Source organism: Harmonia axyridis, chromosome 4, assembly GCF_914767665.1.
Source record: "Harmonia axyridis chromosome 4, icHarAxyr1.1, whole genome shotgun sequence".
NCBI lineage: Eukaryota > Metazoa > Arthropoda > Insecta > Coleoptera > Coccinellidae > Harmonia > Harmonia axyridis.
Window position 1 is genome coordinate 27,483,540 of NC_059504.1, and position 13,655 is coordinate 27,497,194.

General features: G+C 33.7%; 3 protein-coding genes across 4 annotated transcripts; 1 reads left to right on the forward strand and 2 right to left on the reverse strand.

Annotated features, from left to right (window-relative positions):
• Window positions 1-1,015: 1,015 nt before the first annotated feature.
• Window positions 1,016-2,849, reverse strand: LOC123678642. Its single transcript, XM_045615776.1, has one exon. It carries the CDS (start codon window positions 2,639-2,641, stop codon window positions 1,016-1,018), a length of 1,626 nt encoding a protein of 541 aa, XP_045471732.1. The 5' UTR covers window positions 2,642-2,849.
• A 4,549-nt stretch (window positions 2,850-7,398) lies between these two features.
• Window positions 7,399-8,806, reverse strand: LOC123678140 (60S ribosomal protein L8). Of its 2 annotated transcripts, none has more exons than XM_045614981.1 (4): window positions 8,673-8,806; window positions 8,187-8,486; window positions 7,927-8,130; window positions 7,399-7,756 (listed from the first exon to the last, which is right to left on the reverse strand). In XM_045614981.1, the coding sequence occupies exons 2-4, from the start codon at window positions 8,479-8,481 to the stop codon at window positions 7,485-7,487; spliced, it is 771 nt and encodes a 256-aa protein (XP_045470937.1). In that variant the 5' UTR covers window positions 8,482-8,486; window positions 8,673-8,806; the 3' UTR covers window positions 7,399-7,484. The 2 variants fall into 2 exon arrangements, with proteins under 2 accessions (XP_045470937.1, XP_045470938.1); XM_045614982.1 differs by having other exon boundaries at window positions 8,599-8,673.
• A 3,758-nt stretch (window positions 8,807-12,564) lies between these two features.
• Window positions 12,565-13,634, forward strand: LOC123678837. The gene has a single exon (XM_045616078.1). The coding sequence runs from the start codon at window positions 12,650-12,652 to the stop codon at window positions 13,511-13,513; it is 864 nt and encodes a 287-aa protein (XP_045472034.1). The 5' UTR covers window positions 12,565-12,649; the 3' UTR covers window positions 13,514-13,634.
• Window positions 13,635-13,655: the final 21 nt, after the last annotated feature.

Genomic DNA, 13,655 nt, shown 5'->3' on the forward strand with positions numbered 1-13,655 from the left:
GTATTGTTCGGTAGTAGGATTTCGCAGGTACATTTTTCAGACCTTTTTTTAACAGCCTCAGAAAGCTCAACATTCCACCAAGACTTCCTATAAGTAGTTGGCTTAGGAGGTTTTTTCTTTGGAATGGATGAATCGGCAGCCTCTTTAATGAGATCGCAAAATTCTTTAAGGGTATTGGGTGTTCGGGATTGGATCCCATTGGCAATGGTTTCCTGATATTTACACCAGTCAGCCTGAGAGAGGTTGTATTCCCGTGTAGAGAACCGAATATGAGAGGTGGGTAAGGAATGTTGAAAGGGATTTAGCGATATTAATATTGGGAGATGATCACTATTTCCAGGGTCAGAAATCACCCTCCATTTGGAATTAATTCTGAGGTCGCTAGAACTTAAAGCTAGATCAGGAACACTCAAGTTTTTGCCAGGAGCAGTGACCCTGGTTGGGGAGCCATCGTTTAAAAGACATATATCGTTGGATAGAAGGAATTCTGCGACAATTTTACCGTTAAGGTTTAGCATACCTGAACCCCAACTAGGATTTTGAGCGTTTAAATCCCCACAGATAAGGAATGGTTGCGAGATTTTGCTAAGTAACATGTTCCAGAATGATGTTGGCAAGGTAACATGTGGAGGGGAATAAATATTAATTATGGTAAGGTTCATAGAAGTTAAATTGATTCCATGGAACTGAACCATATCAGGAGCTTCAACAGAATCCAGGTTGATGACCGTAAAGGAAATATTTGTCTTTATCAGTGAGGCAATACCCCCAGCTCGAGAGACTCTATCCTGCTTATAAATATGAAATCCTGGAACTTTGAAATTCCAAAATTCATTAAGCCAGGTTTCCGACAATAAAACAACACTTGGTGAGTACTCCTCAATTAGTGATTTTAGATTGTCAATATTTGATAGAACCGACCTGATATTCCACTGTATGATGTCCAGCACAAGAGTGTGTACTTTGAAAATTACATCAACTCAAAATAATGTAAGAGGAGAAAAATTATAGAAGATTATGGTAGTGTACACTGGGAAGTTGAAGGAGTGGAAGGGATGTTATTAGTTTCAGGGGACTGGGGTATAATGTTTTTCAATAATTCAACAATATTGTTCAATAACTCTGAACTTTTATTATCCATAAGACGCTTTGAAATTAAACTTAAGATCTCATTATCTGAGATAGAAGGATTTGAATCCAATGGGGTTTTATTTGATAAAAAGTCATAGGAAGATTGGGTAGATTGTTTGTTGCCTACGATGGGCGATAAAGGAAGGGAGATGTTTAAAAGTTGGGAATCATGGAGGTCATGATCATAACCTGGGGACTGTGAGTTTTTCCTTCTTTTCTTTCCTAAGACTGCTGAATAGGAAGGAGCTGAAGTTGATCGAGAGTTAAGTAGAGTTCTTCTATTGTGCACAGAGACAATTGTTGAATCCTCTATTGTATTGGTAGCCCTAGAGGGGAGCTGAGGAAACAATTGTGAGCGTAGTTGTTGGGAAGGGAAATAATTGTCCTGAGTCGACAGGTTTACATTATAAGTTTTGGGGATGAGTTTAACAGCCTCAAAGTAGGATATATTTTCTACAGCTATTAAATTATTGATTTTCTTCTGACGTAGGAACTCAGGACAATTACGATCCGTTGATGCATGTTTTCCAGAACAGAAAACACATTTTGGGTTGTTAGGATTAGGGCACTCACCTTCATTGTGATTACTCGCACAATTTCTACAGCGTTTGGAGTCAACAGGATTACTGCAGTTAACCTTGGTATGGCCATACCTCAAGCAGTTGTAACACTGAATGACAGGACCCACATATAGGGTCACATGTCTCATACAGCCCCACAAGACAATTCTATCTGGGAGGTTTTTTCCCTGAAATGTTAGTATCCAAGTATTCGATGGGACGTAAGAAACTACACCTTCTGTAGTTATTCTTCTATTCAGTTGTCGAGCATCTAATATTTTAACTTTACTTTCTGCATGGTTGATTATATCCTCTTTTGTTATTTCCGACCCAACATATTTTATGACCCCTTTACTTGAGACCATTCTAGCTGGAATAAATACATCAATATCGGGATAATTCACAAATGGATTTTCTTTTAAAAAATTGTTAGCTTTATCAGGAAAATCAAATTCTAATGAAATTCTATTTTTGCCTCTTTTAGAGATATTTTTGATTCCTTTGTAGTTCAAAGTGTTTAGCTTTTTAGCCAAGTTCATGGGGTGGATGTTCCCAATATTTCTTGTAGATTTCGATTCTATTATTACCATAAAAGGGCCCAGATCTGTGTGGTTATATTTGAATTGTAGCTTAGTTTTATTTGGTTTTGAGCGATTAGCTTTTTGTGTCATAATTTGAGAAATTGATTGCGACAAGAAATTTGCTTCCTCAATTATTTCTGAATCATCGTGGAAGGAGTCTACAAGCTTATTTACCTCTCTTGATAGGAGAGACAATTCAGCAACAGAGAAATTTTCACCATCTGATTCTTCACCAATTGAATATAAGTTATTTAATATTTTTTGAGAGGTTGGGGTTAGTAAACCTATGGTTCTAGGGGACATAGGCGATCTCGGGGGGAACATAGGCGATACAGGGGGGTCCTCAGACCCCCCTGAATTCCAATCCATCAAAAAACAAAAGTTCTATCGGCTTCAAAGATAACACCTCTGTTAATGATGTTAATAATCCCAGTAATTGCGTACCTCACTTAAATTTTGTATCAGAAAGATTAAGTAAGATATGAAAATTAATGTCAACAAGGATTTCCACCAGTATTAATTACTAATATTTAATTTCTCCAATAAAACTCAAGACTACGACAATATCTATAAATTATTTATGGTGGCGTATTTTCATAGAATTCATACTTCAAGAGCGATGGTATTGGAAAAGACTATTTTTTTAATTGATTCATTTGTATAATAATTGAGATGTTACAAACTTTCACCTCAATTAAATTCTACATTTCAATACAATTGTATTTGAAATTTCAAAGGAGCATCTATTAACTGTAAATCCATTCATTTCAAATGGTGTTTGATGTGTTGCTGAATTTCAAGTATAGAACAATACAAACAGAAAGGTTCCTAATTATAGTATATTCTAATAGCGTATTCGACTGGCTGCTTAGATGTTTTTAGACATCTTAGGCTGCAGTCGAATAAAAGTTGCAGAATGGGCTCCTATTTCATTACAAATGCGAAATTCGAAAACTAGCGACAAATGAGCGAGTTTTCGAATGAGTGTAGAAATTCTACAAGTATTAGACGATATTTTCTCTATTTCAGTCAAGTTTTGTGAAACATTGTTGAAATTCAATGAGAAATTCAGATTATACATCCTAGTGACTTTTGTATTGCAAATTCGATTTGCATTTTTCACGTACTCAGGGGCGGATTCAGGCGATGTCTGAGGGGGGCATAGAAAGTCACGGTTCATATCGATTAGCAAAATAGAGGTATTTTTTGTTGGTGGCTATCGAGACAAGTGTTTTTTTATAGAAAGATGTATTTTAGTAAATCATATCATCTTCTGTTTCCAGAATTTTTGTAGTACAAAAACAAGTTCAAACAATTCAATGAATATATGTAGATTTATTTCATGAGAAAACTCGGGCACAAGAAAGTATGAGGTATAGAAAAAAATTATTATTTTTGCATAAAAATCAAGACTTCAATTACCACAGTTAGAATGATCCGATTCAGGTCGAATATACTCCGTTTTGTTCTAAAACTTGTTGCTATTTCGAAGGATTGTGTATTCCTCTCTCATAGAAGCCTCTGTTGAAACGAATTTTTCACCAGCAAAATTGTTTGCCATGGACAGCAAAAGATGGTAATCACAGAATACTAATAATAATGGTAATCACTTGGGTCCAGGTCCGGACTATAAGGTGGACGCATAAGAACCTCTGGCGAATCACTATTGATGTGTTTGGCCTTACGTTGTCCTCATGGAACACAATTCCTCTCCTATTGGTTGCTTCTGGGCGATTGCTTCCTTCAGAAGGTCCAAATGATGACAGTACAGTTCCGAGTCAATATTTGTGCCTTAGGGGAACAACTTATGTAGATGATTCCCTGCCAACCCCACCAAATACACAGCAAAACCATCCAGACCGTTTCCGACGGCTCAACGCTTTTTTACTAGGACCGTTTTCGCTTGACGTTGTAGTAAGTCATCCACTTTTCATCACCAGCCACCAACCGTTTCCAAAATGGGGTTATTTTGTTGCGATTCAGCAGCGATTCGCAGATGGAAATTCGATCCAAGAGGTTTTTTGCTGTAACTCGTGTGGTACCCATACATCTAGCTTCTTCTCAAGAACAGCCTTATGCAAATGGTTCCAACCGGTTTTCCGATTTTTTGTGCAATCTTCAACTCTTGAGCAATGGAAACAGGACCCGAAAATGTTCATGATTTTGTCCATATTTTCGACAATTGGTCTCCAGCGCGTGATGCATCTTTAACATAGAATTTACCGGAACGGAATCGACGAAACCAAAATTGCGCATAATTGGCTATTACAGTATCAAGACCATAAACACTATTCAAATTTTCAGGCGCTTGGCTCGCATTTTCGCCTTTATCGAACAAAAACTCAAATATAGCGTATTTTTTCTTTGTTATAGTGTCCATCTTTAACGCGCGCTCGAACTAAACTGAGTAAACTAATCACAAACTGTCGCAAAAGATTATGTAGTACGAAATATCATCTTCCTAACGCCATTTAGTGGAATCCGAACGGACTTATCAAACTCGAAATACAGATAACTAAAGCTATCTATTGGAAAAAAATATTAAAAACTAAATGAGTGCATATTTTTCGGTAATTCAGGATACACTTTTATATTCATGATGTAGTATTAGAGAACTCATGAAAATAGTTTTTTTAGAGTTTTAGAGAAACAAAGAACGGGATAATTAGAATCAGGAAGAGCCTCTTTAGACATATCATTAAAAATTACTATAAAAAGCAATCATCATAAAATTAAGGGAATCGGTTATAAATTCCAAATCAATTACCGCCTACCGAAAGAAGAAAGCAGATGAAATGGCTGATCTCTAAAGATGCCATATATTTGTCCTAAATATATCTATAGGCTATTATCAACAGGCTTCAAAACACTTATCAATCAATCATCTCATTGATTTCAGTCTCTAACATATAGTAAGAGGATGATGTTCCAAAACCCTAAAATCTTCAAGTTCATTATTAAACCGGCAGTCGTACCTACTGTTGGTTATCTCATACCACAACTGACTCTACATTCTGTATTTCAATCATCGTCAATAAATACGTCAGCAGATTTCGAGTATCCTCGAGACTATATGTCGACCTTTAGATCGCTATATTGCAGATATTCACCAGACTAGATTCAGTCATAGTCATAGACCTATAATAACATAGGTCAATAGTGTTCAATATATGCAACACGTATTGCAAAAGATCAAACTACAGTAGCGACCTCCGCTCAAAAGTTCCTTGCCGTCAAACATCGGTTGGGTTACTATCCATTCCTTATATAGTCCAGGAGGAATCGGCGCATGAGTACCGAAAACTATTCCACCTCAATTTTTTTATATGATCCCCTTCAAATTGTCCTACTGATTATATAAATGCATGTTGCCATGGGGCAACCCCGGGCCATATTGTTTAAACCGAAATTGTTTAAACAATTGCAAGAAATTGTTATTTTTCAACCGGTCAATTTTTTTTATATTCTGTATTGAAATACAAATAAAAAAGGCACTTTGACTTTTTACGATAAAGTTAATATTTTTAAAGATATGAATTTTTAAAGGTTCGAAAAATCTCAAATTTGGGTACTTTCGACCCATGAAAAATATATTAAAAAAAAAAAATAAATATTAATAATATTTTTTTCTTAATTCTTCATACAATAGTTAATAATATTGTAAATAGAGATCTTAAAAAATTCCATTGTTTATACCTGTTTTTTAATTTTTAATTTCGCGCACTCACAAGTATGCGTCGCTTACCTTTAAGTATCGCCGTCTCTCTCTGACTCATGCGCTGCATAGGCCTCTGTGTCTTGAATCATTATTTATCATCTATCTTAAAAACTATCAACTTTATCAAGATTTTTAAAGAGAGCAATGTTATTATTAATTAATAATGAGTCAGAGAGAGACGGCGATACTTAAAGGTAAGCGACGCATACTTGTGAGTGAGCGAAATTAAAAATTAAAAAACAGGTATAAACAATGAAATTTTTAAAGATATCTATTTACACTATTATTAACTATTGTATGAAGAATTAAGAAAAAATATTATTAATATTTATTTATTTTTTTTTAATATATTTTTCATGGGTCGAAAGTACCCAAATTTGAAATTTTTCGAACCTTTAGAAATTCATATCTTTAAAAATATCAACTTTATCGTAAATAGTCAAAGGGCCTTTTTTATTTGTATTTCATTACAGAATATAAAAAAAATTTGTCCGGTTGAAAAATAACAATTCCTTGCAATTGTTTAAACAATATGGCCCAGGGTTGCCCCATGGCAACATGCATTTATATTATCAGTCGGATAATTTGAAGAGGATCACATAAAAAAATTAAGGTGGAATAGTTTTCGTTACTCATGCGCCGAATCTTCCTGGACTAATACTATGGTAATAGTTATAATATGTCAAGTAGTTGTTAATCTTGACTATAACTTATTTGAACAGAAGGTTGATCGGGTATGTAGTCAATTGTAACAATTTTGGCTCTTTGATTATCTCAGCCAAGCTTTCGGATAATAACTCATCCTTCTTCAGGACTCTCACATTGTTTAGCCCTAAAGAAGTGTAAGTGATTGTCCAAAAGCTTGGCCGAGACAATAGGAGCTAAAATTTTAACAATTGACTACATACCCGATCAATCGCTCGGTCAATATTGTTATTTGAAGAATGAGTTCATACGAAGAAGACGAAAGGTACACAATAAAGCAATTGAAAGAGCTGATAGGATTTTTTAATGCAGCAGAATCAGGTCGATTAAATGTTGAGAGACTTATGGTCTACAGATGGTTTCGGCATAGATATTTTTAGAATTACAATGATAAAAAAAATATTCACATTTCTGCTACAATATTTGCTTTTTGACAATAAACAAGCCAGCCAAGTAAGGTATAAATATTTCTACTCCCTCTAGCGTTATATCAAACTTTTTTCATATCTTATATCAGTTCAATGTTCTATAAAAATTCATTTCCACAAAGGTGTTATATCACGAATCATACCCCAACTTTCCAATGACGTTACTAAATACCACCATATGACTGCCAGGTTAAATAAACAGGAACAGGGAAAATTTCAAGCAGGCATGATATAATAAGATATGGATTGTAAGTAGAGAAATAAAACATCTTAAATAACAGCAAACTCTATATTTCACTGAAGTCAGAAAAAATATACATTCCAAATGAAATATACAGAAAACTGCTGTAACTTTAAAATTCTAATCATCCTTCTTATCTCCTTTTCCACCACGAATCCTACCAGTCCTTCTGGCAGCAATAAGACCAACCTTACGACCAGCAGAAGTACCCCTCTTAACAGTGGAAGCTTTACCGATGTGTTGATGGTTACCACCTCCGTGAGGATGCTCAACAGGGTTCATAGCCACACCACGAACCTTAGGCCAGCAGTTACGCTTAACTTTGTATTTATGATAAGCTCGACCAGCTTTAAGGATGGGTTTGTCTATCCTACCACCACCAGCAACAATACCTAAAAAGAAAAAAAAAACATAAGAAACTGCATGACTGAATATTGAAATGGTTAAAATTTTCTACACTGTCAGTAAGAGCCTCTATAAATATATCATTTAACATATCATTCAAAGAAGTCATCATAAAAAAAATTAATGAAAAAATATAAGCTATAATAAACATACTCACCAACCATAGCTCTATTGTTGGATGGGATAACTTTTTTAGCACCAGAAGGCAACTTCACTCTAGTTTTTTTGGTGTCATTGTTGTGGGCAACAACAGTGGCATAATTTCCTGAAGCCCTAGCCAAACGACCCCTATCTCCGGTTTTTTCTTCCAAGTTACATACTATGGTACCTTCTGGCATAGATCCAACTGGCATGACATTACCTACAAGAACCAATTATGAATCATTTAATTATATTGGAGTTAATAAAACATCATACCAATTTGGAGTTGAGCCTTTTTTCCACAGTACACTGACTGCCCAGTATACATTCCTTCAGGAGCAATGAATAGTTCCTTACGAGTTTGAAACTTGTAAGGATCTCTGAAATGTACTACAGCCAAAGGGGCACCACGGCCGGGGTCATGTATTATATCTCTTACTACACCTTTAATGAAACCATGCCTTTCGGCAAAATCGAGATTACGAAGTTTGGGTGCTCCTTTCCTTTTTTTGGTATGGGATCTGAAAACTGATCCAGCACCTTTACGCTGGGCACGGATAACACGACCCATGATTCCTGAAATGAAACAATAAATATAAACAGTGCGTTTCAGTAACGATACAATAAATATTGAAATAGTAATTTTCTATTAAAAATACTGAAATGAGATGAATGAAACATGTATAACCTGGTTAAAATGGAAAAAGATTTGATGCGATTGAAGCAAAATAACAAGATAGATATGAATTATATTTTGCTTACCTCTCTACACTGAATTTCAACGTGAAAGAATTTGTACAAACCAAAATGACAATATGACAGTGACAGGATGTTCATAGAAATATTCTAGAATATTATAATACCGTGTTTACTTGAATCAATATGAATTTATATACATGAAATAAAACGTAATTATTAAATAATTAAAATATTTGAATTTCATTTCATAATCAGTTCTTCGATGAATAAGTCAACAAATCGAAACGACCAAAATTTTCATGGAAATTGATCGTCCATATAAACATAGTTAAACAATTACTGAGAATATCTTTAACAGATCATTTTTCTAATGATAAATTAATTATGAATAATAAATCATTATCAATTGTTATTTTTTTGAAACGTATATTAATGTTCTGTGTTTAAAACCACAGAATACTAAATATATATTTAAAACTCTTGCCAACACAGAATACTAAATATATACTTGCCAACCATTTTCCATCAATGAACTGAAACATAGAATAAGTACTTACTTGTTCTACGCTGAAGTTCACTGTTTCTCATTATTAGAGTAGTGTCACATCAACAAATCAACACAAGCGCTACGCCACCTGGTGACAATCTGAGTAACTGAAAATATTGACATAGTTCTTGTATTCTGCTTTGTGTTTGTGTGATATTCTACAAATATTCAATTTTTAAATCAATTTCATGGTTATGAGTCGTTCGAATCGGTATTGTTTAGTTCCTCAGAGTTCTTCCTGGGAAAAAAAAAAAGTTCAAATATCAATTTCCATGCTTTCCCACAAACTGGTGATAAATATCGTGTTTCGGTGGAAGGGAAATTGGGGAGTTGAGTGGTGATGGATCGGAAAAAAGCTTGGCAACTGAAATTCAAAATCGATAAACCAGTGACAAGAAATATGAAAGTATGTTCCCTGCATTTTATCGATGATGATTATTTTTATCGAGGTAAGCACGGATTAAACATGAAATTTTATGTTATATTTATGGGGATAATCGTTTATAGATTCCAGTTCTAAACAAAGAAGGTTTTTGAAAAAGACTGCTGTGCCTTCCAGAAATCTTCCTGTTGGATCTACTATCACAAAAAAAGAACTTGAATGTTCTAGTAGTAGATCTAAAAGATTGAGACAAAGGAGTATCAACAAAGAAAAACTTGTTGCTGAAAATTGCTCTTATGAAGAAATCAAATCTTCTGTACAAACTCCTTCCCCAAATGAAATTGAAGTTGCACAAGGTCTATTACAGCTTCTTCAGGGTCAGCCTGATAAAAAAAAAAACTTTCAAGGATTTTGAAGTGCAAGTGAATACTCCTAAAGGGTCTTCTTTGTGTGACAACAACAGATAGTGCTCTAAATAATTTTACCGGTCTCAATAATATAAAAGTATTAGATACAATAGTAGAAGCAGTACAATCCGTTTACAGTGATCAAAGATCACATCGTTCAACAATCGGCGTATTGTTTTAGTACTAACAAAATTGAAATATGATCTTGCATATGTGACATTATCTCTTTTTTTTTTGGCATTTTTTTTCTCAAGGTTTGTGCTAAAGAGACATTTATGAAATGCTACCCATTTTAAGTAGAGTTGTAAGTTGTGTTATAACATTTCCAGATTTTCCTGAAATACAGAAAAACTTGCCAAAATGTTTTGAATGTTTTCAAAAACATTAGAATTGTCCTAGATAGTTTGGAAATTTTTATGCAGAAACCAAAATGCCTTTGCTGCCGAATTAGATATTACTCTCAGTATGAATCAAATAATACAGCTAAATTTATGATGGGTGTTTCTCCTGGAGGTTCAATTACTTTTATAGTGAATCATATGGCGGAAGAGCTACTGATGAAACTGTTTTTCAACAAATGTGATCCGATTTTGAAGTTAGGAAGTTCACAAGATACTATAATAATAAAATTAAAATAGCAGCTGCTCAAATACATATTGAAAGAGTCAATCAGCGTATTAAGATATTCAAAATCTTAGGATGTAAATTGCAGTGGTCTCTTATGAAGAAAGTTGAGATATATTCACAATTGCTTCTATAACCAATTCAATATTTGCAGAACATAGATTTTTAAGGAATTAGATCATTTAAAAATAATGAAATACTGCATTTTCCATTTTTAGTATGCAGCAAATGGACAAGTTGTTCATGAATTGATTTCTCAAAAAAATTATTAATAATATATTTATATACAGGGTGGCCACTTTTTTAATGGGATTGTATTGGTAACTTTTAAACCATAAGAGTTAGAAGGTCGGTCAAATGGAGAAAAAGTTGCATTCATAGGAGCATTGTCAAGCAGTTCAAACAAATCGAGATTACCAGGGCCGGTTATTGAGATATCGTAAGAAAAGTAAATTATGTCATTTTGATTTTTTTTTCCCAATTTATTTCAGATATTATCAAAAAATGTCACAGGAATTTTTTATTCGACAGTAAATTATCCTCAATTTGACGTAATCAGATTTCGTATCCAACGTTTCGTACTCTCTGGACCACCCTCAACCTCATTTTTTTCAATACGGACCTGCATATTTTATGACATTTTTCGAAATAACTTTTAACGCTGAATTCAACGATATACCATACAATGTCATTCAAAGTAGATTTTCAGGTGATTTTGACCCTTATCTTATGATTATACATAGACTCGTACAGGTACAAGAAGAATGATCGAGCGGATTTTGAGAACATTTAAATCCTCCAAGAATACACTTCGTGCTCAATTCTATAAAAGTTTGAAAAAACTTTGTTTTTCTGATTCAGTTTAGTTAGAGAAGGATGTTACTTCAGTTGATGTGTGTACATTTTAAGACCCCAGGTTTAAAAGAATAGAAAGATTCGTCGGTTCTCAATTCAGAATCAAAAAATATTTGACCACTGAAATAGAGAAATGTCTAAAAATCACAATGCATAGGGAACAGTAAAGCAAGGTTTCAAATGAAAAAACTCTGCAAACGATTAAAAATACGGCATTACATTTCGAATGTGGAATCTTATATTATTATTATTAGAACTCTTTATTGCTGAATTCATATGTTTGAATCTTATATTAAATTTTTTTTTCATTGATAATATCCCAATTCTATTCATATTTCTTCGGATGAAAACCACTTTCTACTATTATATGAATAATTTTAATTCAATTGTATCTATCAATTTGTTTTAATTATTCCTGAATAGTGACTTAAGTGATCATTCAAACTTTTATCGTAATGCAAAACGCAATTATTCGAATATTCAAATATTTCAAATGTAGTGGTAACTTGATAATAACATAAAAATTGTTGGCAATGTCAGGCGACCTCTTTTCAACCACGCCACTGAATGAATTATCGTATTATTTCTGCGCCATCTATAGCTCATGATTCAGCGCCATCTGTTATCGAGTTACTTCTCCACTTTGGGTAGTCAATAGCACAGAATACTAAATATAAGCTGCTTTCCAGTCAGGTGCGTGTCACCCCGGGGCTCGGCGCACTAGAGCTTCGAGCTCTTGCTATGAGTGGAACGCGCCAAAACGGTCTTCTTTCTCTGTCACACCTGTCAGGGCTCGAAGCCGCGCTTCGGTACACTTCGGAGCTGTACCGAGGAGCTCCTGACGTTGGCTGGAAAGCAACTATAGTGTTCGATATATGCAACCCGTAACACGAAAAATCCAACTACAGTAGCGACCCCTGGTGAAAAGTTCCTTGCCGTCAAACGGCGGTTGGCTTAATTGTTTACTATCCATTCCTTATACTATGTTATCATACAGGGTGTTGAAATTGTAAGCATTAAAATGTACAAAAATCGACGATATTTATCGAACATTTTCTGAAAAAATATCGTAATTTCGATATTTTTTGCCCATCCCTATTCTGTGTTCCTATTATACTTCTTCAATCTATGTTCTGTGGTTCCTATTTCAGTTAAATCTTTGGGTTATGAATGTTATGATTTACGAATTTGAATTGAAACCTGTTGTTTTATTTTCATTGAAGAAATGGCTAGTTTTGCTGAAATCCACCAAAGCACTACTTTTAATTCTGGATACCCAATATTTGAGCAGGGTACTATTGGAATTGACGAAGAACATATTTTTAAAATTGAATATGGCAAATATGTTGAAAATAAGATTGTATTTGAGTGCTTATTGAATTGTATAGATGATTTAGATCCGGAAGTTGGAAACAAACTAGAAGATATCATAAATGATATCAAGCTGAAACAATATTTAAAGTTGGAAAATCAGAATTTGTTGGGATTAACAGTAAAGAATAGAGAACTTTCCTATCAAGAAGCAGATCTTTTAAAATCTGTTTTGCGGAAGAAATTATTGGAGAAAAAAAAAAAAGTATTCCAAGAATTCAAAAAAATTACTTCTAAAGATTTAGATTTAATCCTGAAACAATTGAAGCCTTCACCAACTTTACCAATAGTTATTGAATATAAAGATAAATTATTTAAAGAACAAGAATTATTCATGATTAATGTGAAAAGAAGAAATAAAATATTAGACGAAATGTTGGATATTCGTTTAAGGAAAGTTCCTACAATGTGTAATCAAACTATTGGATATTGTAAAGCTATAATAGAAAGTAATTCCCTAAAAACTAAGCTTGCAGAATATAAAATGAAGTTGGATGTTTTCAAGGAAATCCCCAAAGCAATTGAAGCTTATCAGGTGTTGCTGAAAGATATTAAGCAGCAGCAAGAAGAATGTGAGTTGAGCATTGAGAAGATGAAAGATTTAAAAATAAAGTATGAAAATGTGAAAGGAAGGGAATATGATGAAATTTTAAGATCATACTTGATGTATAAACATTCAATTGAAGACATGAATAAAATATATGGAAATATTAAGTGATAACCCTCTTTCATTAGTATGAAGGTTTTGTTATGTATTATGATTTGAGGTTCAGAATTATACATATTATTTCAATTCGGATGAAAATATTGATATTGTTCAATAAAGGTCTATTATTTCATTTTTTTTTTATTGAGGGAAT

Bases quoted from the DNA above. Each gene is read 5' to 3' on its own strand.
- LOC123678642 (XM_045615776.1), bottom strand. From the start codon at position 2,641: ATGGATTGGAATTCAGGGGGGTCTGAGGACCCCCCTGTATCGCCTATG.
- LOC123678140 (XM_045614981.1), bottom strand. From the start codon at position 8,481: ATGGGTCGTGTTATCCGTGCCCAGCGTAAAGGTGCTGGATCAGTTTTC. The intron at 8,131-8,186 runs GTATGATGTTTT...TGGTTCTTGTAG, and splicing joins AAAGGCTCAACTCCAAATTG to GTAATGTCATGCCAGTTGGA. The intron at 7,757-7,926 runs GTGAGTATGTTT...TTTTCTTTTTAG, and splicing joins CAACAATAGAGCTATGGTTG to GTATTGTTGCTGGTGGTGGT.
- LOC123678837 (XM_045616078.1), top strand. From the start codon at position 12,650: ATGGCTAGTTTTGCTGAAATCCACCAAAGCACTACTTTTAATTCTGGA.